At 38.7% G+C, this 27,544-nt stretch overlaps 2 protein-coding genes across 2 annotated transcripts in view; one reads left to right on the top strand and one right to left on the bottom strand.

The window, feature by feature from the left end:
• Positions 1-8,310: 8,310 nt before the first annotated feature.
• LOC115439499 (probable endonuclease 4) lies at positions 8,311-17,471 on the bottom strand. The gene is given in 8 exon segments (XM_030163313.1): positions 8,311-8,376; positions 11,753-11,882; positions 11,971-12,075; positions 12,897-13,028; positions 14,929-15,111; positions 15,943-16,038; positions 16,041-16,151; positions 16,238-17,471. Coding segments are annotated over 8 exon segments (978 nt in total). The 5' UTR covers positions 16,398-17,471; the 3' UTR covers positions 8,311-8,315.
• The window catches only part of LOC115439432 (trinucleotide repeat-containing gene 6B protein), a gene marked incomplete at its 5' end in the record, with an annotated part of 51,839 nt that continues 41,215 nt past the window's right edge, over positions 16,921-27,544 (top strand). The window contains 10 exon segments of the mRNA XM_075353538.1: positions 16,921-16,945; positions 18,537-18,622; positions 23,488-23,509; positions 23,848-23,989; positions 23,991-24,283; positions 26,067-26,711; positions 26,714-26,848; positions 26,851-26,916; positions 26,919-27,484; positions 27,487-27,544. Of these exon segments, the coding sequence (XP_075209653.1) occupies positions 16,921-16,945; positions 18,537-18,622; positions 23,488-23,509; positions 23,848-23,989; positions 23,991-24,283; positions 26,067-26,711; positions 26,714-26,848; positions 26,851-26,916; positions 26,919-27,484; positions 27,487-27,544 (2,038 nt within the window).

Here is a 27,544-nt window from a genome sequence, read left to right as displayed (position 1 = left end):
AATCTGACAAAAAGATAGGACAAAAATGTAAGCTGCATGTCAGAATCTATCAACAAAATCTACCATTGATATTCTTGGTGACCTGGGAAATGATCCATATCTGAAGGCATATTTCCATTTCATTTCTAAATCTAAATTGTATTTGATGGGCATAGGGATTAGCACTCACACTAATTCACACTGAAATTCACTCAACCATCCATGAGCTTTGTTGTTTCTCCAATGTATACACACTTTCTCATTTATTATTCATTCATCACTATTCAGTTACAGGAAAAAAAATGTGTGAACAGTTTTTAAAACTCAAAAATCTGAACCAAATGGGATCCATAGGCTAAAGACTGTATGTATTGTAACCATTGTTGTCATAATAGGGAGTTGCCTGGAAATAAGAACCGTTTCATATTTGTTGAATAGAGTAATGCAGATTATGCAATAAATATATTTTCTGTACGAAAGAGCTGAGGACATGTTAAATGCATGCTATGTGCTCATACTTTGTTCTGTAGAAACTAATTTTTTTTCCCGACAGGTTTGTTTTAATGCAGTTTTAATGTCATTCTAACCTCGATAAAACAACAAAGGGTTTTGCACAATTCTGAAACAATTGATAACAGAAACATTAATCCAAATCCTACACTTACTACAGCATTTGTTTCTTTGTTGTGTATTGTAAGTACTACGTTGTGTATTTGCAGATGTGGGAAATAGCAATATACAAATAAGTTGTTCCCATATCTTAGCACAGTGTTTTTCAACCTTGGGGTCGGGACCCCATGTGGGGTCGCCTGGAATACAAATGGGGTCACCTGAAATTTCTAGTAATTGATTAAAAAACAAAACAAAACAAAAAAAACAAAAAAAAAACTTACTAATAAAAAATATATGGTGAGTTGACAGAGACAATCCCAATACATAAAAGACATGACAAACTGTGAAGCTGAAACTGAAACACTGTGGTACTGTTTATCTTTCAAATGTTCATTGTGGCCGGTTTCAGATGCTGCAGCTCTTTCATAATTCATAGTTTGAGTTATTGTCTGTTCAGTATTAATTTGCAGCCTGTAAATACAAGCTGGACTGACTGGCTGGATATCCTGACCAAGGAAAATAAAATTCTCACTTTGTGCATTAATCTCAACCTGGCTTTTCTGCCTCCATCCATAATAATATGCATTATATAGCCTAAATGTCATCTAAAATTAACATTTATTTGCAACATAGTATAGCAAACTATTACATGATCAAAAACAAATTAATTTTAGCATAAAAACTGTATCCATTTTGAATGTCTGGGGTCACCAGAAATTTATGATATTAAAATGGGGTCACGAGCAAAAAAAAGGTTGGGAACCACTGTCTTAGCAGAATTTTTTATACTTTGACTTATTTTTCTGACAACTTTTATTTTTAAAGACTTAGTTTTAACATAAATATCCCAGCATCAAAACCAATTCCAATCTTTAAGATAATACACCTAACCTCTACCTTGGTGTATCCATCACAAGACGAGTATCACTTGATTTAGCAAGAGAGAGAGAACAGACTGTAGTGCATAGAAAAGGCTTTGTAATAATTTAGGTTCTGTTGCAGAGATCTCATCTATCACTGGCATGTTTTATGATCATGTTTCAATGCTTTATCCTTGTCCATTACATGCATATTCTGAATTTTAATCAAAACCATCGCATATAAAGAATGCAGCACTAACACAAGAAGGGTGACACATATGTCATCAATACTGCTCATACAGTATTACTTATTTAGTTTGTGTTTTTTCAGCATTTTTCTCTTATCTATCTGTCTTCGCTCCATTAATTCAATGCAATTGAATGTTAATTTGAATATTAAAAACAGCTCCCTCCAGACCTTTTGCGATGCACTGGAGTAGTTAGTCTCTTTTGATGGTTGTTTTATCATTCATATTTCAGTGCTTTATTCTTTTTATTACATACATATCTAGTATTCTAATCAAAGCCATCACATGTAGACAATGCTGAACTTTAATTCTTCTTAAGTGACACAAGATGGTTTGCTACAGCATCTGGTTAAATGTAATAAATTGCTGCAAGTAATTTGTTGGGTTATGAATGGATTATAATTTGGAAGGTTTAGGCTTAGACATTTGGTTAGAAAACATGGTTTTATGTTTACAGGCAGCAACCTAAGGGTCACTGAGGTTGGTTTATGACCAGAAGGTTAGCAGTAAAATCTCTACATGGGCTGTGAGAGAACATGGGTCTCCCCTCTCCTCAGCATCAAATCTCTACAGCAAATCACTTACACCTGTCCCCATGGAAGACCTCACTATCCAACCCTGGAGAGTGTGGTTTCACTGAAAAGTTTTAAGTGCATGCGATATCAAATTATGAGGACATAGAAGAAGCAGCAGCAAAAATTACATTTGTGCAACAAAAGTTGCATGTAAAAATGGACCAAATTCCATTTACTCATGCATGAAATTAGAGCTGCAGCATCATTTTGGTTTATTGTTTTATTCACATATTTACATATGAACGCAAACCTAAGTGAATGCATGCATGACGCAAATGCACCAGAATGCTAATTTAAAGATGTTCCCCAGAAATCCTTCCTATGCTGCTTGCCATACAAAATAAATAGTCTATACTTCCATGAATGGTACAGTTTTCCATGAAATCCCCTCCTTGACAAAAAAATACTTAATTTTTGAATATGTAAATATCTCATTTCATAACTTTAGCTTCTGGACGCTATATGTTTCCAAAACTGTTTTAGGTGTAATTTCAGCCTATGTGCAGGAATGGCTTCAAAATTCCCCCCTGCACTTATAAAAGTTACATTCTGAAAGACAACTTTTCCAAACAACTTCTGAAGTCAAGAGTGTAAACCATAGAGAAACTTTTTCCCCCTCAGCTGATGAATGTAAAAAACCTTGTAATAGCTTAGGGGGTGGATACTTAAAGGTGCAGCCTACTGAATTATAGAAAACTAGCACATTGACCTGTGGGAATCCACAGGTTCTAGAAGCAGTAGAGTTGATATGAGGAGCTGAGCTAAATTTACTGGCGTAATACAGTGATTAGGAAAAATAAACGGCCCTCATTTTGTTTTCTTTTGAAATTAAAAGTAACAGAAAAGAATGCATTCATAGTGACCTTAATTATGTCTTTGAAAGGGCTTTACAGTAATGTTACTGTATGACTTCATCATATTCACATTACTTGATGAGTTGACTGCTTTGTGGTGTAAAACACAGATTAGGAAGAAATAGAATGGCCCTCATTTTGTTTTGTATTGACATGGACGTAGAACAGACTTTTACACAGGACTGAAGATGACGGTTTATTGTGACTCACTACCGGTCCTGTGTGTGGAGCCGAACTCCAGTTCATCTGAGTCTGCAGAACGGTGTGTCAGGAGAAAAGGGGTGGGGTGGGTGGGTGGGTGTTTCTGCCCTCCCATTTGCTGCTGTGAATGGACTCGTCCGTGGCCCGCCTGTAATCTCATTGTAATTTGAAAAACTAATAACTCCAAAAGTATAGGTCGAATCAATATGCAGTTTTTGCCTCTGTGATCCTTGACCCAAAGTTTGTAAGTATGCCAAAATGCAAGAGTCAGCTCTTTCTGGATTTTGCGTGAATCCTCAGACACACATACACGCACACAGTGGTAACTTGGCTTTTATAATATAGATGATGAAAGTCTTTTAGTCACTGACTTCAGGTACCTTCAAGACAGTTTGTAGCCACAACTGCCCTGGGGCAGACTGATGGAAGCATGGCTGCCAATACATGCAAATGGCGTCTCTGACCACCACCAAACATTCACATGCATTCATGCACAAGTGTGACCAGCAGCACTGGAGGCAAGAGGGGTGTAGTGTCTTGCCCAAAGACATAACAGCACATGACTAGGACAGAGCGGGATTCAAACCGCCAACCCTTTGGTTATTAAGTAAGCAGCTTGTACCATTCCTTCCATTATCATTAAAAAAGATTCCCAAACTCAGTCAGATGTATTCATTATCTTCATCATGATCTGAGATCTTGAGGTTGCTGCAATCTTGACCTTTGACCATCACACACTTTTCAGATCATCCTTATATCCACATGAATGTTTGGACCAAATTTGAAGATATTAGTTCAAGTTATTTATGAGATACCACATCTTAAAAATAACAGAGACCAAGTGACAAAAGTAGAAATGTAATTAATCGATCCAAAAAACCCATTGAAAATAAAGTTAAAATTAAACATCCTAAGAGTGTCAAACTGCACAAGACACCATTCTGCACACTAAAAGTCAAAGATCCCAGTGAAGGAACATGGAAAAAGTTGTAATTCAACAGAGAGGAGAATTTTTTTCATATTTTGCCGCACAAGAGAGAGCTTTAAAACTAGGAACATCCATGCATTCTTTTTCTTAAGCTTCCTGGAACAAGACTTCATGTCTTTAGTTTTGAGCTTCTTTCCATCTTCAATTTAACAGGCATCTTTCTCGCTGAGACTCGTGTCCATTTCCCCCAGCAGCTATCAGTCTGATGGAAAATGAGTCCAGGGAGAAATCTTCAGCTGGCTACTCTTATGAGTTTGGAAAAGATGTTTGAAACAGTCTAACCGAAGATATCTGGAAGTATTTACAAAGTTGTATAATTAGATCAGTGGCTTTAGGCTGCAGTGGAAAATATTCGCAGCATAATGTAATGACAGAGAAAAGAGAAGGAAAGTCTCGATGAGTGCTCACAAAACATGAGCACACAGTATACCAGAAGCAGCTAATACCAAACATCTTAAGATAATTAGAGAATGGAAAGGAATGAGGGTTATTTTATATTCCCATTGGTGTTTTCTTAACACACCTCCTGTAGAAAATAACTCATTTAGTTTAGGGGAATGTCAGCACACTGTTTAGTCTTCAGCTTTATAACCTTATGACCCAACCAGATCACCAGAACAGCCCTGAAAACCATCAAATGTCTGCTTATCTAAACCAGAGGATACGAGTAGCAGAACCAGCCTCATTATTCAAACTCCATCCCTCCATCCATCCTTTCGTCTGTAGAAGCCAGACTCAGCCTCCAACCAAACAGGAGACTTCTTTTTTCATCAAGGCAGACTCAAACAGTCTGGACAGGCATTTCCTGTGGGGGGGGCTTGGGAGAACAGACATTCTTGGACCAGGAACCTCCACGTCCTGTCTCTGTTAACGCCTTATTGAAAGACCCACTCTACTTTTACTTGAAATGCTAATATGATGTTCTTATTTCACTAGAGTTGACGCTCTAAGTATCCAGATAATAATGGGAACATGCTGTTACGTTATGACAGGAGAGTAACATAAGATACAAGTAGTAAAAGGATCTTAAAAACTAAGAAAGAAAGAAATCATATCTCGATCTTTGTTAGACTTGGCTGGCTGGTTGCTTTGGTGTACATATAAACTATGACACCGAGGTACTGGTGGGAATACTGTCCCAATGTCACCCTCAACAATGGAACATGGAGGACAATGTTACTGATCAACGGGGGAACATATTCTTCTTCTCATTTGTTGCCATATAATCATTGCTACAGTACATGGGGGCCAAACATACGGTCCGTGGGCCAAAACTGGCTCAACAAAGGGTCCAATTCAGTCTGTGGGATAAATTTGTGACATGCAATTTTAGTTCAGGGGCCACATTCAGCCCAATTTAATCTCAAGTGGGTCAGTCAGTAAAATCCTATCATAATAAACCATAAATACAGACAACTCCAGTTTTTTTTTTTTAATCTTGTTTTAGTGTAAAAAGGTAACATTACATGAAAATGTTTATATTTACAAACTATCCTTTCACAAATAATGTGAATTATCTATAGAAATATGAACAACCTGAAATGTCTTAAGAGACGTAAGTGGAATTTTAACAATTTTCTGCTTGTTTCTAAATGTTTTGTGTATTTGTAGATCCAATGTGATCTGTAAGTTGTAATTTACATGTGTAAATGATAAGCAAAAACATAAAATTATTAAAATTGCACTTATTTTTGTTGATAAATTTTGATTTGTTCATAGTTATCTTGTTATTCACATTTTTTAAAGAATAATTTGTAGATGTAAATATTTTCATTATGTAATTTTACTTTTTTCACTTTGGATTTGACATTATTTATATGTTATTATTTTACTGGTCCAGCTCCATTCAGATCATGTTGGGTTGTTTGAGGCCCCTGAACTAAAATGCATTTGACACCCCTGATATAGTATAATAGATGATATATAAGATATAGTAAGTTCAATATAAACTCACACAATGATGAGACACTGATAGTGACAAATCTCTCTGTAGGGTTTTTAGTATTACCTCATCATTGACTCACCAGCTCATGTCTGATGTTGATGAAGGTGACAGCATTAAAAAACACACCAGGTACTGTCCACACCTTTAACCTGATGGAAAACCAAAACAAGGTGACAAGGGTTGAGTCAAGCCAATAGGAAAAGGAGTGGGTATACTGGTGTATCCCTCTACATAATCTACAAAATGGCCAATGTAATGTAGAAGCCAATATGTAAAAAGCAGCACATTCAAAACTTCTGCCACCAACTTCTATTTCTATTTATTACTTTGTCTTCACAGAATTGTACTCCATTTCTTTTTATTTCTTTGGCTTGGTATGCTGCCACATGGGATCTTAAGACAGAACTAACAAGAAATTGAGTTTCTGTGCATATACCTGAGCACAGTGTACATCATGATTCTTAAAAATAAATACATTTACATAATGCAACCATTTAACAAAAAGTATCTATATGTTAAATTTGTCAAAAATGTTGTTAGATAAATTAGAATAATTGAAATATTAATGGCTCTATGTTGATTTCAGATTCCTAAAGATATACATAGAATTGAGTTAGATTTACTTGAATAATTTTAGTAAGAAAGAAAGTTAAATCCATTCAGTGACATTATGTGTCACTTTGTTTCCACAATTTCTATTCAACGACATCTCATTATTAACAAGATTAACAGAAATCGCATAAACAGCCCAGCAACAACTTTTTGATAATCAAACTATCACATAACTCATTAATATTATTTTTTCTAATCTGATGGAACTTCAAAGAGTTTTAAATTGGTGAAAACTACTCAAATTCTTTAAAATGTAGTTAATAAGTGGTTAATACAATATTCAATGTTTGAAGGCTTCATTCAACTTTTTTTTTAATTTTTCTTTTTTAACTTTCATTCATTATTTTCAGCATGGATGAATCTGGGAAACTGTGGGAAAAGACAAGTGAAGGGACTGGAGTCCAGAAGACATGACTGAACATGTGTAAGTCAGATTGTGTTTGAGTATTATGAGTCACAGCGTAGCCATTTGCTTTGTTTTTTTCTCTCTCTCTTTTCCAGTTCCTGTGTTGAAGACAGATTTCTCTTTGACATGAACCTGAGTAGGTCTTGTGTCAGTGTGTGTGTCCATCTCTGTATGTTTATGTGCACTGTGGGGTATTAAGTGTAGGTGTGACAGTCAATTGCTGTCTTCATAGGGTCAACAGCTGCACCAAGTGTTAGTTGTTTGACAGCTGTAGAGTTTCTTAAAGGAATGTGAGGGTTCAGTTTAGTTGATGGTGGATGTGGCCCCATAGATCAGAAAACCCATGACAATCTTTGACTAGATATAGATTTACATGAGTCCTGATAAAAGTGTGTAGACATTTATGGGGCTTTGTACATCTGTATACTAAATGACAATACAGACTCCTATAACTAATACATTACATCTAAAACCATAATGCCAAAATGTCTCTTTGTGTTTTGTAATTATTAAACAAAACTTTTATTTAAAAAGTCCGCACTGAATTGCCTTAGATTCAGGAAAGATTTCTCTACAAATACATACATGTAAGTTATAATATTTGCATTGAATCCTGTAAAGTTTAAATGACACCATGAAAAATGTTACCTCCAAATGCAACTATTCACAGAAATTAGATTTTCCATTTGTTTCCTGTTTGCACGCTTCTTTTGGCACTCAAGGCAAGAGTATTTGTGTGCTGTTGCTGTCCCCTAATGGTGCATCTGGAATATGACAACCACTCACAAGTCAAATAAACCTTGAGATAATAACATTTATTTAATATACACTCAGTTAAAATTGTTTCTTGTACAAGTTGTAAAAAAAATTGTAGTGAAAACCAGTTAACAAACAAACTAATTCTGAATGTGTTTGAGAAGAACAGGCTGGATTCACTGTAATCGGCCGAAAAAATAACACCCCCATAGATTCTGAACTCTTACAGGGTTTTGTATGGAAGTGCTGATTGTCAACAGGTGACTGTGCAATCTTTTTCTATCTTTTCTTGCAGAGCGAATAGAGAAGTTCAATCTGCTCAGCATACTCAAATCCAGGCCTGTGGATAAGACAAAAGCAAAACAACACAAACTTGAAACAGCTGTCGGTAGAATAGAATAGAATAGAATAGAATGTACATCTATAAACATTATTAACAGTAGGCTATGTATTACCTGTGAAAACAGAGTGCACATCTATGAACTCAAGTATGTACAAAAATAGTGCATTTATATTTTGATAAATATTGAATAAATATTAGATTGTTATTGAACAGAAGATTATTGCATGACTTATTGTTCATAATTCACATTTGCAGGGTTATTGCACAATTTAGGAAGTGACTGTATGAGGATACATTAGGGTACTTGACTAAAGTAAGAAAAAGCGAAACGTTTTCCATCTATTAATCATTTTTTTATCTTAAAAAAGAAACACTTTACAAGAAGGGTCCCTTAATTAACATAAGTTAGTACATTATTAAGCATTAATTAACAGTTTAATAATATATTATCAATCACCATTATATATTACTTAGCATAGATGACATATAGATAATGTATTAATAATAATTAATGTTTACTACTCAAAGATAGTTAATAAATTATTAAAGGTGCGGGAGACTTTCATGACCAATTTTTCATCAGATCTGTAAAACCTCAGTCATAGCCTAAGTATCACGAATCTGCAAGTCTTTCTGTGATTACTCACCTGAATCGCTTGCATTATGGTGAACGATTTCGAAGTGCCATCCACCATAAACATACCATTTGTTTACAAACCGAGCCGGGAGGTCACTCGGGCATCTTCGGAATTTTGTTGTGACGTGCATTGTGGGAAACAGAGGCCACCTGACAGTGACAGCGGCAGCGCAACCATATGTTATTATATGAATGAAATAACCCCGATGCGGAAAAGGCTGAAATGCAGAAATGGCTGGAGGAATATGCATAGAGGGAAGGGCGCTCCTGCCATTTCCACGTCATGTCTAGTAGCTGCTGCTGCCGCTGCGCAAACCTCCATGTCCCACAATGCACATCGCGACAAAATTCCGAAGATGCCCGAGTGACCTCCTGGCTCGGTTTGTAAACAAATGGTATGTTTATGGTGGGTGGCACTTTGAAATTGTTCACTGTAATGCAAGAGATTCAGGTGAGTAATCACAGAAAGACTTACAGATTCATGGCACTTAGGCTATGACTGAGGTTTTACAGATTTGATGAAAAATTGGTCACGAAAGTCTCCCGCACCTTTAAACATTAATAAAACTTGAATAATGTAATTACCTATCATTATGTATGCACTACTCAGTATTAATTAACACATTGTTTATATATTAGTAAGCTGTTAATAATGTTTCTAGTAATCATTTACTAATGGGGTTGAGAAGGGCAACTGTCTGTTACTTTGTTCCCAGTGCCATTGCCAGTACCAGTTGCCATCATTGGTACCGGTGCCATTGCCATTGTCGTTGCCAGTACTAGTGCCGGGCTGGTTGGGCATGTGGCCCAGCACATGGAGCTCGTGTTTGGGTGAGAGGAACAGAAAGACTGGGCTTGAGCTCGGGCTCTAAAGCTCAGCGGAGTTTAACATTAGTAACCTGACCTAACCTTTAATAAATGCATGCCTCATAAGCATTCCTTAACCATAGGTACCCATTAATGAATATTTTTTTGGACTCTTATTGTAAAGTGTAAACATATATCCCATAGGTAACACTTTATAAATGCTTAACTGCCTCATAAGCATTACTTAACCATAGGTAATCGTTAATGTATGCTATTTGGACCCTTATTGTAAAGTGTAAACATGTATGCCTGAGGAAATGCATAGCAGTGGTAAATACACGTTACTTAACCATTATTGGTTGAAATGTAGTTGAAACAATCCCATATAATGCTTATTTGCCACTGTTATGCATTTAAGTAATGCTTATGAGGCATGCATTTATTAAGTGTTAGGTCAGGTAACTCCGCTCCGCTGAGCTTCAGAGATTGAGCTCAATCCCAGCCTTTCTGTTCCTCTCACCCAAACACGAGCTCCATGTGCTGAGCCGCATGACCGACCAGCCCAGCACCAGTACCGGCAACAACATCAGCGATGGCGCCGGTACCAGTGACGGCAACTGGTACCAGCAATGGCACTGGGAACAAAGTAGCAGACAGTTGCCCTTCTCAAACCCATTGGTAAATGATTACTAGAGATGTTATTAACAGCTTACTAACATATAAACAATGTATTAATTAATGCTGAGTAGTGCATACATAATGATAACTAATTATATTATTCAACTTTTATTAATGCTTAATAATTTATTAACTAACTTTGAGTAGTAGAAATTAACTAACGGCTTATTAATACATTAACTAATATGTTACCTAAAGCTAAGTAATACATAATAATGATTGATAATATGATCATTAAACAGGTAATTAATGCTTAATAATGCACCAACTAACATTAATTAAGGGACCCTTATTGTAAAGTGATCCCAAAAAAAAAAAAAAAAGATCATCTTAGTAGCAGTATGTGAGGGTTCACATAGACATGAATATCCCAAATTACAATCAGGTTTTTGAGCTATCTCATTATCGTATTAATATACTGTACTCATGTCCTCATTCCAGACACAAGGGTATGCAGTTCATTATAAAACTTAACTCTGACAAAAACTATTACACTGTTGCATGTGTCTGATATTAGTCCTTAAATGCTGCTGACTACCATCACTGGTGCAGATTCAGCCAGTCATAAGATAGAAACACACTGAAACTGATGAAGAAACAGACTTTTGTTTGTTGGCAGAATGCATCTACTGCACACTGCATAATGTCACACTTAAGTGATTTCAATAGTCACAGTCAGATTAATTATGGTTAATAGCTACTGCAATGTCAGATTGATTTTGAAATCGCAGGTGCGTTGTGAAATCTGCATTCATTTTGTACTTTCATATTGCACATATTCATATACTGTAAATACTACATATACTGAATATCATCCCATACCCAAATGTGCCTGAAGCATATGTCACATGATTGGTTTGGCTGATAATGCAACTGAATATTACTAACTTGCATGAGTAACAGCTGGCCTGTTGTGAGTGTACAGTTGTGAATGTCTGCAATTCTGTATCCAGGTTGAATTAACAACTTAGTACTCCAGGGATAATGTTTTGTCATCTTTTAGAAAGAGCACTTGACAGGGACAACTGTAGGTTTGTGTGTTATTGTTCAAAAAGTCTGTGTTTGTTTCTGTCCATGTTGAAACACAAGCCTGGAGATTCTAAATTCAAACAGGATCTGCAGTGTTTCTGTAAGTGTCTGTTTTATTGAAGCTAAAGTATCAGAGTAGAGTGAACGTACTCTGAAATAAGCCCCATAACTTTAATACTGGTATGCACATAAACACAATGCTTGGGTCTGCAGTTATCTCACCGTCCAGGTGTCTCCAGGATCAGGGGGATATTGTCCAGTCTGGGCTCATTGACAATATCTCGGAAAGCAGAGATTCCAATGTGACCTTTACCAATGTCTTCGTGGCGATCAAGGTTGCAGCCCAGTTTCCCTGGAAAACCAAACAATAGTAGAAGCACAATAAATGGTTATGCTCATCTTTTGTCTTAAATTCAATATTGTGCAAGATCTGACTGTACCTTTGGAATCATTGAGGTGAATAGCTTTAAGGTATTCAAGTCCCACCTCCTGATCAAACTCATCCAGCATGGCCTTCACTCCTCCCTTTAGAGCCAGGTCATATCCTATCAGGATGGGAAACAGCACATGCAACCCTTCTGGCTGTGGCTTTGCAATCAAAACATCACATATTAATATACTCTATATGGACACAAGTATTCGGACACGCTGAATTCAGGTGTTTCTTCTCTAACGCGTCTGGGATATAAAACAATAATGGCAAATGTCATAATAGAGTTTTATATTGTGATAAATATCACTGCATTGGCTAATTTTGTTTAAACTGTTATCTTTGCTTCCACAACGCCTCAAAGATGGTTTTTACTTAATTTCTCTCAACATTGACTTTGTTTTTTTTTTATATCCATAACTATGATTTTAAATGTTCTGCCTCTAAATTTCTATAATATTATTCATGCTCTGACCATAAATAATAATTTTCTACCACAACTAACCACTCTATTTTCTTTACATGTCACTTAGGAAGAAAAATCTCCAATTAAACTTTAAGGAAATATTGATGTTTATATCTCTAATCAGCATGAACAGGACATCTTATGAGCTGTAGCCATGATATGTCCCAATGTTTTTGTCCATATGCTTTAGAAACATCAATATTTCCTTGAAGTTTAATGGGAGATCTTCCTTCCTAAGTGAGATGTGAAGAAAAAAAATGTTGAGAGAAATTAAGTAAAAACCATCTCTGAGGCATTTTGGAAGCAAAGATGAACCAATACAATACAATGACATTTATCACAATATAAAACTATATTATGACATTTGTCATTGTTGTTTTGTAGCCCAGTCCCCTGTTAGAAAAGAAACAATGTGTCTGGATATTTTTGCCCCTTTAGTGTACCTTGTGAAAGACTGACAGGTTTCTCACCTGCTGCATAAGCGTGGCAGGTATCCAGACACACTCCGACCCGGGTCTGGTCTCTCACTTTGTCTATGATGCCCTTCAGCTCAGAGAATTTTCCACCTAGTGTGCTGCCTTGGCCACTCATATTCTCCAACACTGCAAAACAAATAAAACAACAACTAATGAACACACCCATCTCACATGCCCATTCAAGTAATGTTTCATGGTTACACCTGACAAGCATGAGAAATTGGCTGCAGTTTTTCATTCCTGAAGGACAGCCTGAGGGCACGCTTCTGCTATTGCTTCAGACTTTTTGCATTCCTCTGTAGTTTATTCTTTTCACACCAGCAGCTTTAAGGACTTAAAAGACTGTGGTCAGTACTATGAAAGAGACGCAATGCAATGTCAGGAACACGCCTGGAATTGCATCTGGAAATCTCAAGTTGTACATTGACACAATGTCAATCTGACCTCAAAAGACTTGTGAATTATGGCTAAGAAACATTTATGAGGAAATGCTGTCAAGTGCCTAGTGTTTAAGACTGTTCATTGACTTGTGGTGTAACATTAACCCCTATATTAGGCAGACAACAGTGAAGTAGCCGAGATTATTGTTGTTTTCAGCTCCTACTGTTCCTCTTTTTCATAACACTTTCTTTCGTTTGAGCTTATATCAGCATGTTTTGGTTTTTTTTCCAAAAGAATTTTACAGCAAGTGCAACAGTCACATCAGCACCACAAACTAGATTTGACTTTTGTTAACCAGAAAACTTTTAAGGCCAATGTTAAAACTTGCTACTACTTAGGGCTGGGAAATATGGGCAAAAATTATATAGAATCTGATGTTGGTCTGGAGCAATTGCTGATGGAACGATAATTAGTGGTTTTAGCTTGAGGTCTTCAGGACAGCACCTGCTGATAGTTCCACGCACCTGTTTTAGCACATGCGGTAACAGGTCTTTTAAAGCTATGGCACCACGTCTATGGAATGACCTGCCTCCACACCTACGGTCCATGGACTCTGTAGAGAGCTTTAAAAAACACCTCAAAACCCTCCTGTTCAAAAAGGCTTTTTAGTCTCCCACCTGACCCAGGGCCACCACAAACTGATTACACTCTATGTATTCATCATAAAGTACTCCATGCCCCCCCCCCCCCCCCAATCTCTCTATATCTCTATCGCTCTCTCTTTTCTCCTCCTTTACTCTCTCTCTTTAACCCCAACTGGTCAAGGAAGACGGCCATCCTTCAGGAGTCTGGGTCTGCTCGAGGTTTCTGCCTGTTAAAGGGAAGTTTTTCCTCGCCACTGTCACCAATCACAAGTGTTTGCTCCTGGAGGATTCTGTTGGGTCTCTGTAAACTTGATTTGATTCTGATTTGAATTGATAAAGCACTTTGTGACTCCGTCTGTGAAAAGTGCTCTATAAATAAAATTTACTGACTTACTTACTTTTAAATCCTTAATAAAATATACAAGATGATAAGAATGTAAAAGACAGAACCAGAGAAAATGGAGCAAATGACAAAACAAGATGACAAGATGAAAATACCGTGATGTTTTAGACACCTTTTTGGTTTAAAATTCTTCTTTATGGCCAGAGCACGTCAATCTCTCACCAAATCAAGATGAAAATGTTTGTTTGACATTAAAATGTGCATAGGTAAAGTTAATTAAAAGAACAAAACAGTGTTTAGGGTGAGAATGTGGACAAAACACTAAAGACTAAAGACAACTGTATACCATGGAAATTATATTTACTGTTATATAAAAATCTTTTGGGATAATTATTCTCAGTGTTTTACTGCTAATTGATATAATCTTAGAACAATTTCTTCCCATAAGAGCAGATACATTCATTACAAATAAACCAACTCAACAAATGGGAACATACTCTTAACACTACAAAAACATCACAACAGCTGCACTTATACATAATCAACGTCTCTGACAGTATCAACAAACTTCACTTATCACCAACAGGGTATTTTACAGCAGCGCTTCAAGTCAGCACTGGGTGTGTCTGTAGTGGCACCCATCCCATGACCCCTGTACCTGTTACCACAGCAGGTGTTTGCCGGTGAGCGTGGTTGATAGCACCTGCTATGTTATCCATGCACTGTTCAGTGCTGATGGAACCCAAAGAAGAACCAGGATGGAAGTTGTAAAGGTTGAGTCCTAGGATGCTGCAACGACTGAGCTCATCCACCAGCAAGGCCTGACTCTTCTCAAAAACATCTGGGTGAAGAAACCCGAAGCAAAGTGTCAGGTATGAATTGTCAAATATATGTACCAAACATATGGCCCTTGGGCCAAAACCGGCCTGCCAAAGGGTTGAATTCGGCCCGTGGGATAAATTTGTGAAATGCAAAAATTACACTGAAGAAAATAACAATCATTTTAGTTCAGGGGCCACATTCAACCAAATTCAATCTCCAGTGGCTCAGTCAGTAAAATATTATCATAAAAACCTATAATTACTGGCAACTACAAATTTTTCTCCTTGTTTTGGTGTAAAAAAAAAAAAAAAAAAGAAAAAAAAAGTCATATCACATCAAAATGTTTACAAACTATCCTTTCACAATAAATGTGAATTATCTGAGCAAATATGAACAACAAGAAATGCCTTAAGAGAAGAGGAATTTCAACTATTCTGCCTGTTACTAAATGTTTTGTATAATTGTAGATCCACTGTGATCTGTAAATTGTAATTTACAAGTGTAAATTATAAGCGGAGGTGTCAAATTATTAAAATAGCACTTATTTTTGTTAATAAATTTCAATTTGTTTATAGTTGTTTATGTTATTCACATTTTTAAAAGGATAATTTATAGATGTAAACATTGTAGATATAAAAATTTTCATAATGCAATTAAATTTTTTTCCCATTGTAAAACATAGACAAAACTTTGGAGTTGACATTGATTATATATTGTTATGTTGTTATTTTACTGGTCCGGCCCACTTCAGATCATGTTGCGTCTTATGAAGCCCCTGAATTAAAATGCGTTCGACACCCGTGCCTTACACCGATCCTGGTGACAGACAAACACACAAGCGATCACAAACCGTCCTTTGGTGATCCACAGTTCATCAGGTAGGACCCGTGAGGAACAATGTGCACAGGGTCAAACCCCTGTAGGGTACGTTGCTCCCGAAATTTTCAGCAGCTTTCAGGTCCAGTGGTGGCCTTTTCCAAGACCGCTGAGAGCCCGGAAACAGAGCGAAGCACTTGCCACCCATCTCCGTACAAGAGTCAATTGCTTTCCATATCCCCCCTGAGAAAATAAAGAGGCAAGCAACACAAGCGATGAGACCGTGCATGAGAACCAACTACCAGTTATAGCACACATGTAGACTGTACCCTGGATGCCAACGTGAGCGCCAATATATTTCTTATTTTTATGGTTCTTTCTCATCCTGCTTCCTCCTTCCTCGGCATCTTCCTCAGTGTCTTCTTTACTCTTTTCCTCCAAGTCGTCCTCCGATTTTCTTTTCTTGGCTGCTGTCTTTTTTGGAGCCATGCTGTTAAGAAACAAGTATGTCAGGCGCGTTTATGGATTAGCTGTTGAGTGCTTACAGTCTTCTGGTCACAACTGAAGTAGCAATGACAGCACATACGCTTGGGGTTTTTTTAATATAGCGGAGAGGGGGTGAGTTTGGCTGTGGAAAGCTTATGAAGGTCAAAAAGCGTATTTTTTTTTATGTATCCCTCCCGTTTGCAGCCAGCCAGTCAGAAGGCGTCCACGCAGCTGCCACAGCCTGGCCATTGGAGACGCATCATGCTGAGCAGCAAAATGGCCGCCCGTCAACCGACTGACTCCACAGCGCTTTGAAATTTAACTTCTTCTGCACATTACGGTTTACACTATTACAACATTAGTGCTTATTTACAAACCAGTAGCTAATTGCGCGTATATTTTCATCATCTGCCACTTACTTGACTTTCCGCTCAGGCTTCGCTGTTCTTGTAGCCTCGACGAATGCCTCAAAAAGCTAAAAAAAAATCGCACTGAAGCACTTTAGCCAAGCTAGCTAGCACGCTAGCTACTCTTCATATGTGATTCTCGAGGTGAGTATGAAGACTGAGCGGAATGGGTTTTAAAATGTTTCACTGTTGACATTTGTATGCATGAAAATGTGTTTGTCAGTTAAGTATTTAAACGCACTGCCACATCGTTCGCTAGCCGAGTTAAGCCCGTTAGCCAGGGCGACTTGTAGCGTCTGTCAGTAGATAATTTAGCCTACCTAGCTACCGTTTGGTAGCATTCACTAGCACTGATGTTAGCACCAAATGTGGTTGTGCATAAGCAGAGTTAAGTGACGTTATGTGGCTCAAGGCTCAGTGTATTTGTGCACACAGAGCAGGCTTTTGCTAAGGTTTTGTGGTCTGTCAGCTGGTTGATCTCGTTACCTGTTAATGTGCTGGATGATGTCTGTGTGCGTATTTTGTAAGTAGCGTAGGAACTGAAACCACTCCTTAATATAAGCTAGCAACGAAATTTTTCACTGACAACTGCGGTTGAACGTATAAAGACAAGACATTGAGCAGGCGGTAACTAAAACGTATATTTCTATGAATTTCAGCGACGTCCTTTCACATTTTTGCAGTTTTTGCCTAAATTTTAGCATTTGCTTTGGCTCCAATGTATGAATGCTGTAAGCTTAGCTGGCTAACTGCTGGTGAGCAATATGATAGCTGATATAGTTACTTGACATCAATGATTGGAGAGACAGCAGCATGCAGATTTGACAGCTCACAATAAAAGTCAGGTATGGTTTGTGACGTGCTAAACCTGAGGCCAGGAATACTCCAGGAAGAATGATAGCTCGATTTCCGTGAATCCAGAAACGTCTTAGGTGCAGTACCACTGAGCAAAACCGAAACCAGCTTAGCATAGACACCATCATGGATGATAAATAATTTACACCTTGAACACAACAATCCGTTTTAATTAACATTATAAGATAACAGATAGCGTAAGGATTTTAATCATATTTAGACTTATTGTAATGGTAAATTAGGGTGTAATTGTGTACAATACAGTTGAGAGGTCATTGTATAATTTGCAAGCTCAGAATTTTGGTACGTAGCAGAAGAGAATGACACTTTAGTCATTGTATCAGTATACTGTTGATGAAGAATCTAGTATTTAAAAGTTACAGCACTAAAACCCAATTCTACAACGTATTGTACAAGTACAATCCATGTTTGTTTGTTTGTTTTTCTAATTAAACGTTTAGGTTAAGATGTTTTGTCGCAATTTTTCAAACTGGTTGTAAACCTTCACTTTGTGACCATTTGGTTTATTGTCACATTCTATGTGGACAACCTGAGTTAGCTGACTATGTACATCCAGAATGTTAACTGTCTAATTTGAATATACTAATAAGTGTGACCAGCTTACAGTTTTACACATACTTATGACTGGGATAATTGGTGTATTTGTTAACCCCATGTCCATCAGGATTCTTAGCTCTAGCACCTGATGGCCGATTTATCCCATCAAGTATGCACATGCTCACATGCAGCTGTTGCAGCATTGCCTTGTAGTTGCCACTAATCTACATTTTCATGGTGTACATTTACTTTGGGTCGAACCACCTATTCATTTTTAAAAGATGAGTATGTGATCAGAAATTTTGAATATTTTCCTTCAGAGAAAGGCGTACCAGGACAGGAGCAGTAGTTCATGAAGACAAGAAAAGGAAAAAGGAAGAAAAAAGGAAAAGGGAAGCCTCTCAGAAGGTAAGTTCATCTGATTAGGTAATTATTATTCTTTATATTACTCAATAACAGATTTTTTTGTGTAAAATATGAACTGTCATACTTTACAGCAGTTTGAGATTGTTAAATATTACTTTTATAAAACTATACTTTACATGTGCTTTTTTCTTCTCAGTTGAGAGAGGCCTGTTTTTGGAGTACATAGTATATTGTACAGGCATCACTAATAGAATTTGAGAAGAGCTGTATTTGAATTAAGATATATATATATATATTTTTTTTTGTTTTGTTTTGTTTTGTTTTGTTTTTTGCATTTATGCTATTATTAGACAGTGGAGAATGTTGGCAAATATGGAGAATGAGACTAGGGGAAGGATGTATGGTAAAGTAGGGCTCACTGCCTAGTACATTAGTGCTCATGTGGTATGACCCCTAACCACTCTGTCACTCTACCATTGGATGGCCCATATTGTATGGTGTTTGTATGAAGGAGAAAGAAAAGATGCTTAATCCACAATTTCACTGTAATCAGGCTGATGGAAAGAAGCTTAAAAATAGACGGTTTGGGCTTTTTTTTTTTTTTTTTTTTTTTTAAACACCATTTTTCTTGTGGTTCTTTGTTTATACTGTAGTGTTGTCCTGATTTTTCTTTTTTCTTTTTTTTTTTTTTTTTTTTTTTTTTTTTACTGTTTTTACCTAGTTTTGACTGTTTAACTGCCTTTTGGAGTTCAACCAGGTGCCAAAAAGCAGCTGAACTAATTTAGGAAAAAACAGAGTCCCAAAACAAAAACTACTGGGCCAAAATTCAAATACTTGTTGTTCAGTGTGTTCTAGTTCACAGTTCATCTTCAACATCCTAAATCTCTTATTGATGTACATTCTGAGTGCTTTATAGAGGGTATGCACGTGACGTCACCGCTAGTGGAAGTCACCACGGTTCCGCCCACTGAGTGGTAGAAAGAGGGAGATGAGTGGCAATGTTGGCTTCAATACTGTGCAAACTTAAGAACAATATGTAATAAATAAATGGGGAAGAGCTGTTGTGAGATTGATTGTAGGAACAGGTTTGAAAAGCAGTCGGAGCTATCATGTTACAGGCACCGAAAGCCAAAGTAAAGAGAAGGAGATGGATCCACAAATCCAGGAAACCAAACCTAGATTTGTGGATCCCGTTTTGTGTCAGGTAACATTAATTTATGCTGTATTTCTGGGTAAAATCATACCTTAAATTACGTATTGTTTTGGCTAACGTTACTTCTTAGTAAAGCTCTTGGTTTCATGATCAGATCTTTTAAGGTTTTTGTCTTCATTTGTGATTATGAACCTTGTGCTCCTACGTGATTAGAACACTTACTTAAACTAAGGCTAACCTAGTTTTTCAAATATGGGGGAACTGGAGAATAAAGCTACGATGGCATATTAGGGCCACATAAGAAAAAAAAAAAAAAGCTCGTCACCACGAGTATAAAGTCATAAAATATCGATATAAAACCCGTAATTTTATGATAAGTAAGTCAAATACAAAAAGAATCGCAATGTTATGAGAATAAAGTCGTAGTTATAAAAAAAACTCAATTTAAAAAAAAAAGTCATTTGTTTTTGAGATTAAAGTTGTCATATTCCGACAATAAAGCCATAATATTACAATAATAATGTCATAATTTAAAAACAGGTGGGAAAAGTATCATAACTTACCAGAATACAGTCGTACCCTGCTTGTACACAGCAGTAGTATCTGTGTTGTATACAGTACTTGGTACTAGATGTAAATATCAGAAGTACCAATAGATTATGCATATATTCACTGGGGTCAGTACACGGTCAACTGTAAATGGACTGTGGATCAGCTAGTTCTGGGCCCTAATTTTGGACCCTGGTTGTCAGTAATGATGAAACCATGTATATTTGTTTCAGGTAAAAATAGCGTTGATCCCCTACACCCTGGATGTCAGGATAAGCGATTTTAGGCTACATGTCAATGTTCATAGACCACATGTTCTTTGGTCATTTGTACGGATCCATGTCCAGTCCAATTGTCCTTAATTTAATTTCATATTTCTCATTTTTCCCAGTCTCACTGTGTTTACGGCTATACTCCGTCATGTTGAGCAGGTTGGTTTTTGCCACTCAGTCTGACTCAGAGGGGTGTGGCCCAGGGGGATAGTGACGTATGTGCATGCCCTCTATTTAGTAAAAACCTGTAAAACTTCAATTCCTCTTTATCTTTAGTGTTATTCCACCCTGTTCTGACACCGAAAACACACGGTAAAGCAAAACCACTGTGGAAAAGGAACACAAGCACATACAGCAGCTTTTATGACACTTCTACAGATGCAAATACACAGAAGCCCCTGTCACTGAAATAATGTCTCAGGGGTTAAAGAATTAATTTTTAAATGATATTGGTAAGGGTTAGGAGAGTACTTTTTAAATACATTGAGTTTCAACCACTATAAGATCTCAAATAAAGAAATAAATCATCAAGACGACACATACGTATTGTCTAGTGCTGCAACAATGAATCGACTAAATCGATCCAAATTGATTCTTTAAAAAGTTGGCAACAAATTCGGCAGTTGATTTGTTGGGTCTTGAGCAGATTAGTATTGAGGCATGCCTGCACACTGTGTAGTGTAACAGAGGAAAACACACTGAGCAGCATGGCTGAGGCTTCAGATGTCGGGCTAGATTTTTAAAGCTAGGTTTACATTATGTTGCTGGTGGCCATGGCAGCCCCATTTGCCTGAAAAGTAGTGCACCCTTAATGTAACAAAACTTGAATATGGAGATAAAAAAATGGCCAAAATCCCAAGCCGCACTATGTTACGGGCAAATGGCCACCGGGAACATAAACTTAGCTTAAGCTAGCCTACATATCACTGTCATCACTACACCATCATAATTATGACGTTTTCATCCATCTTTGTTTATCAGGCCACCAGACTAATGTTACCTACTGGAGGTGGTTGAAGACTATAGCTTGCTAGTCTCTACCATATCAAGTCTTGGTAGCGGGCTAGTGCTCGCTAACTATACCCAAAGCCATTGCGGGGATGTAATCATTAGTGACTTGTCTGCAGCCTGTATTGCTTTAGGTTAAAGCTGCAGGAGACTTTTGTCACCAATTTTTCATCAAATCTGTAAAACCCCAGTCATAGCCTAAGTATCACAAATGCATAAGTCTTTCTGTGATTACTCACCTGAATCTCTTCCCTCACGGTGAACAATTTCAAAGTGCCATCCACTATAAACAAACCATGTGTTTACAAACTGAGCCGGGATGTAGCTTGGGCGTCTTCAGAATTTTGTCGCGAAGTGCATTGTGGGAAGCAGAGGCTCGCGCAGCTGCGGAGCTCCAGCTGTTTCCATGTCGTGTTTGTTGCAGCCATATAATATCATATACATACAACTGGCAGCAGCAGCACGAGCCTCCGTTTCCCACAATGCATGTTGCGACAAAATTCTGAAGATGCCAGAGTTACCTCCTGGCTCTGTTTGTAAACACATGGTATGTTTATGGTGGATGGCACTTTGAAATGGTTCACCGTTAGGCAGGGGTGTCAAACTCATTTTAGTTCAGGGGCCACATTCAGCCCAATTTGATCTCAAGTGGGCCGAACCAGTAAGATAACAGTGAAAAAAGTAAAATTACATTATGATGGTTTACATCTACAAAGTTTCCTTACAAATCTGAATAACATGAACAACTTGAACTGTCTTAAGAAAAACAAGTGCAATTTTAATAATGTTATGCTTCGTTTTATCAGTTTATCGTTTACACATGTGTATTAGAATCACACAAATCATTTAGTAACAGGCAGAATATTGGTAAAATTGCATTTACTTTTCTTAAGACATTTCCGTTTGTTCATGTTTGTTCAGATTATTCACATTTTATAAACATTTTCATGTAATTTTACTTTTTTATACCAAAAAATCAAGAGGAAATTTGGGATTGTCATTATTTATAGGTTATTATGATAATATTTTCTGGGTCTGACCCACTTGAAATCTAATTGGACTGTATGTGTCTATACATGGAACCTGAATTAAAATGATTTTCACACCATTGATTAATATCTTCAGTGCAATTTTTGCATTTCACAAATTCATCCTGTGGGCCGGATTGAACCCTTTGGCGGGCTGGATTTGGCCCCTGGGCCACATGTTTGACACCTGTGACATAAGGGAAGAGATTCAGGTGAGTAATCACAGAAAGACTTACGGATTTGGGATACTTGGGCTATGACTGGGGTTTCACAGATTTGATGAAAAACTGGTAACGAAAGTCTCCCGCACTTTTAATACGGATCTTTGGGAATTGTGTCTTGTGTTTATCTGATGAATCGATTAGGTTATTAAAATATCTACAGATTAATCAATTATTAAAATATTGTTAGTTACAGCCCTAGTATTGTCTTGATGACTTCTTTCTTCATCTTCAATACTCTTCAGCTAATCAGTCCACATGGCATTGCTGTAAGCACCACTCCTTTCAGAAGCAGATGGAAATGAGCTAGTTGTTAATCTGGCACAGTGCATCTCCTCTACAATATTTATATTTTAAATGGTCCCTTACAAATAAATAATCTAAACTATGTTTCTGCAGCTCTTGTTCCTTTACTGAGCTTGACATTTGGCCCTGTTCACACCTGGCATTGACTTGAGTCTTTAATGATTGATCACAAGTGGGGCAGCTCTTAGTATATCAGTTTTCACCTGGAATTCTACTGGCATCTCCTGGCACTTAACTGCATCTCAACATTCATCTCAAGTGAACACCTGTGTTCAGATCTTGTTTTCATGCTCTATATGCAAATAAAGACACATGTGGCATGTAGTATTTTTACGTAGCAACTCATGTTTGTTTTTTTGTTTTCTCTTAGGTTACAGAACAAAAAAACAAAGGTAAGCATATGTGTTTGATGATAACTAGGTGTACTCAGGTTTATCTCTATTATTTTTTTATTTTTTTATCCAAATGGATAGACATGTTGACGGTAATTGATAGTAGTAGTGTAATTTTGTGTAGTGAAGACACATCCCCACATGCCCCACAATGTTGCCAGTTATAACTTCATATAGCAATTGTTTTATATTATACTTATAATTATTTTTTGTTAAATATATGTAAAAAATCAATACATTTCTAAACCAAACTCTGTTTGTCTCACAATCATAGATAATCATTGTGAACTGTACTCAGGTTAACCCCCCCCCACAATCTTTACCTTTCTCTTATGCAGTGCCAGACTTGACCAAGCCGGCATCTGCCCAATCTCCTGCCACTCAGAGCAGCTCTGCCTCCCCCAGCCCTGGACCCACCCCCTCTGCTTCCCCACTACCAGCCACCTCTGGCCTTGGCAGTGCTGCCACCCCATCACAGGGTGCAACAATGCCAGCGCCTGGCAGTGGCCAACGGACAGTCCACCTCCACCACCAGTTCTTCCTCCACCACTGGCGGCACCAGTGCTACTGGAAACGGCACTACAGGTAGCGGAGGCGGTGCCCAGGCACCTCAGCAACAACCACGCTACATGCCGAGAGAAGTGCCGCCACGATTCCGCTGCCAGCAGGACCATAAAGTGCTACTGAAGAGGGGTCAGCCACCACTGTCCTCCATGCTGCTGGGAGGGGGAGGAGGAGGGGAAGGCCCCAATGCAAGCATGGCTGCTGTTTCAGGCAAGTCTAAGGCTTTCAGAATACATCCTTTTCTTTAGTATTGGTGAACGATTAATCATATTGTAATCTCGATATGAAAGTTTAGTAAACATATCACAAAAACATGTGAAACCATGATGAATCAGAAGAATTTTATTTATCTACACACACTATGCAAATGTCTGTCTGACACAAAACATCAGATAGAATTCAGAATACACTGGCCATGCATTCACACCATTTGACCAATAAGTTGAACTCTCAACCACTCATTCAAGCTTCACTTGTAACTTTACTCCCATTCTGAGTCATAACTCCATCCAATGCTTGGTTTTTAAAAGTGCTATCAAGTGAGAAACAGGCTGAGAGGGATGTGTTTAGGGTTGAATGAACTGCTGTAGATATGGGACAGGTTTGTATAGATTTAATGAACGCGTTGTAGTAGGGAAAATGACCCCATACTACTTTAGATTTATGTATTTTTGCAAAAATATCACACTATGCCTACTTTTTTTATATACCCATTCGGCGGGGGGTATATAGTAATTAGGGATCTAAACAATTAATCGACTAATGATTAATTGTCAATAAGAATTTGCTCGATTAAATTATTAATTGTCGGTTAATTGCCCTTTTTCACCCATCCGCGCCTGTCCAAAGGCGGCCAGTTTGTCTGCGCTGCGCCACGGCTGGGATAGCCGGTCATTGAACAGTATCATGGCGTTGATGAGTTAGAATGTCTTTATGGACATGGTGGTGCCAAACACAGACCAGCCTGTCTGTTTGTGGGAGCGTGCACCATTGAATAAATACACGCACATATGTGGGGGTCGGTATCGGAGCGTTTTCCCTGAGGTTGGTGTAGGCTACAGTCAGTGAAAAGTTTCACTTCTGCAGGGGCACGGACTGCCCAGTACCCCCATAGTATTAGAAGTGGGACAGAAAGTGACGCACAGCGTGCAGTTATCAACCAGCATGCACGCATCCCTCGGCCGTACTGGGCGTGTTGAGTCCCCCCCCCCACGGATGAAAACACACGTGCGTGCACCCCCCACACACACTGGCAAAAGGCACGCCCGTGCACCCCCCTCATTACACACCGCCACATCAACAGATGAATTCCACAGGAGGAAACAGTGACTGTATCCAATGGTTCATAAAGCAATCATTAAGGAATATGACATGGTTTTTTCATGAAGTGTATAATCAATATTTAGCTTTTATTCTTATAGACTGTATTGAAAAAGAAATTCAGGTTCTCAGGAAAATCGCTGCTCATCAATTATCGCTAATCGATTGATAAGGGCAACCAATTAATGATTAATGAATTAATTAATAATTGCATCCCTAATAGTAATACCAGGAATTCTGTCGTCCACCAGAGATTTTTGTCCAACCAATCCTCTAAGACTATTTACCCAATTCTTCTCAACTTCAACACACATTTTCTGTACCACTAGGAGAGGTTAAGTGCACAGTTTGATGGCTGAATTAATTTTTTTTTTTTTTTTAGAAAATTTGTCCAGCTGATTTATCGAAGACCATTCACCCAATTTGGCAGACAAAGTGCGATCAGATTGAAAGTTAAGACTTGGTTAGAATAGTGTTTGTCTTGGATCGACTGAACTACCCAAAAAGGACAGTAATTAGTTTAATTGAGTTTACAGTTATCTTTAATTTAATTTAAAATTAATCTCTGACTAGGCAGGGTATCAGTGAGCAAGAGGGGCAAAGTGTTGTGCTGCGGGGCAGGAGTACTCTGCTTACTTTTTCACTTGTTTTTTTTTTTTTTTTCCCCTCCCAGATTCTGGTGCAGCTTCCTCCTCACTAGCTCTCACCTCATCATCAGTTGCTGCTTCTACTACTACTTCTAATTATGCAAATTCCACGTGGGGGGCAAGCTCAGGCAGCCAGGCCTCCTCTCAGGGCAGGGAGAAGGTGATTGTTGATGGGAACGACCTGGAGGAGTGGCCTAGCATCGCTGGCAATGATGGGGGAGGAGTGTCCTTCACAGTGGCTGGAGGTGGCAGCAGCAACAACGGAATGCCTGTGAACAGCATCAGTGCCTCTGGCAACCAATCCTCACCCACTTCCTCATTCTCTTTGCCCAGTGAATGTATGCAGTCCGTCCAGTGGCAGGCTTGGGGGACGGCTGCCTCCCAGGGTCATCTTGGAGGAGTAAGTACAGTAGCTGTGTCTGGGCCTCTGCTACAACAGCCCTCCTCACTTTCCAAAGCTTCCACTGTGCCAGGGAGCCATGAAGCCAGTGGCCCCGTTGATGGCAGCAGTGGGATTCCAGGTGCCAACTTCAATCCAAATGCCAACCCTTCAGCCTGGCCTGCCCTGGTGCAGCAGGATGGGCCTGCTGCTGCAGGGGAAGGAGGTCCGTCTTCCTTCCATCAACAGGGCCCTGGAGGGTCCTTGTCTGCCAACAATTCTGCTTCCCAGGGCTGGGAGCCAGGGCTGTTGGGGTGCTAGGGGGTCACCTACCTTTATCTGTGAATCAATCAAGCACCCATCAGCACCAACTTCACCAAATGCAATCCAGAGACAGAGAGATGGGAGGGGGAAAGTGGGACAGTGAATCAGTGGACCAAAAATTGCAGGGGGGGAAGGGATTGGGGGAGGAATGGACCATGGTGTGGTAGGAGGAGGATGAGTGTGGGAGACCACAGCCTTGTTTCTTCTTGGAGAGGCCAACCTTCTTTCCCTGCAGCTAATTCCAAAACGGGTGCCTCTAGGACTGATGGTTGGGACATTGGTGGTGGCACAGGGGGGTTCGGAGCTGCTGAAGGTGATAATGGGACCTCGGGCTGGGGGTATCCAGGTTCCACTAGTGGAGTTAGTGCTTGGGCAGTTGCTGGTGGAAATGGAAGTCAAACCTCCGGGGTATCTCAGGGAGGGTGGGGGTCGTCAGGAATAGGAGGGGATAGGGGAGTTTCTGGTGGTGACTGGGGTGGGAGCTCAGCTGGTATTAGTGGATCTAATCCAGGAGGAGAGGGAATGGGTGGAGCTTGCAGCAGTAACAGCAGCAGCAGTGGGGGCAGCATAGCTGGGAACCCACCTGCCACTGCTTCCTCTTCCTCAACATCCACCACTTTGACCAGAGCTTTGGACAATCAGAAGGGAGAGGGTGAAACAGGGGATTGGGATGGCGGAGGACAGGGAGTACAGGGAGGATCTTCATCCAGCGGTGGGAAATTCCAGAAGTGCACCTAGCATGCAGTCGTCCTCGCCGCCAGGCACCAAATGCTGAAGCTGCCTTACAGAACCTGCTCAACC

Source organism: Sphaeramia orbicularis, chromosome 19 (assembly GCF_902148855.1).
Source record: "Sphaeramia orbicularis chromosome 19, fSphaOr1.1, whole genome shotgun sequence".
In the NCBI taxonomy this organism is placed as follows: domain Eukaryota; kingdom Metazoa; phylum Chordata; class Actinopteri; order Kurtiformes; family Apogonidae; genus Sphaeramia; species Sphaeramia orbicularis.
This window is presented reverse-complemented; position numbering and strand designations above follow the sequence as displayed.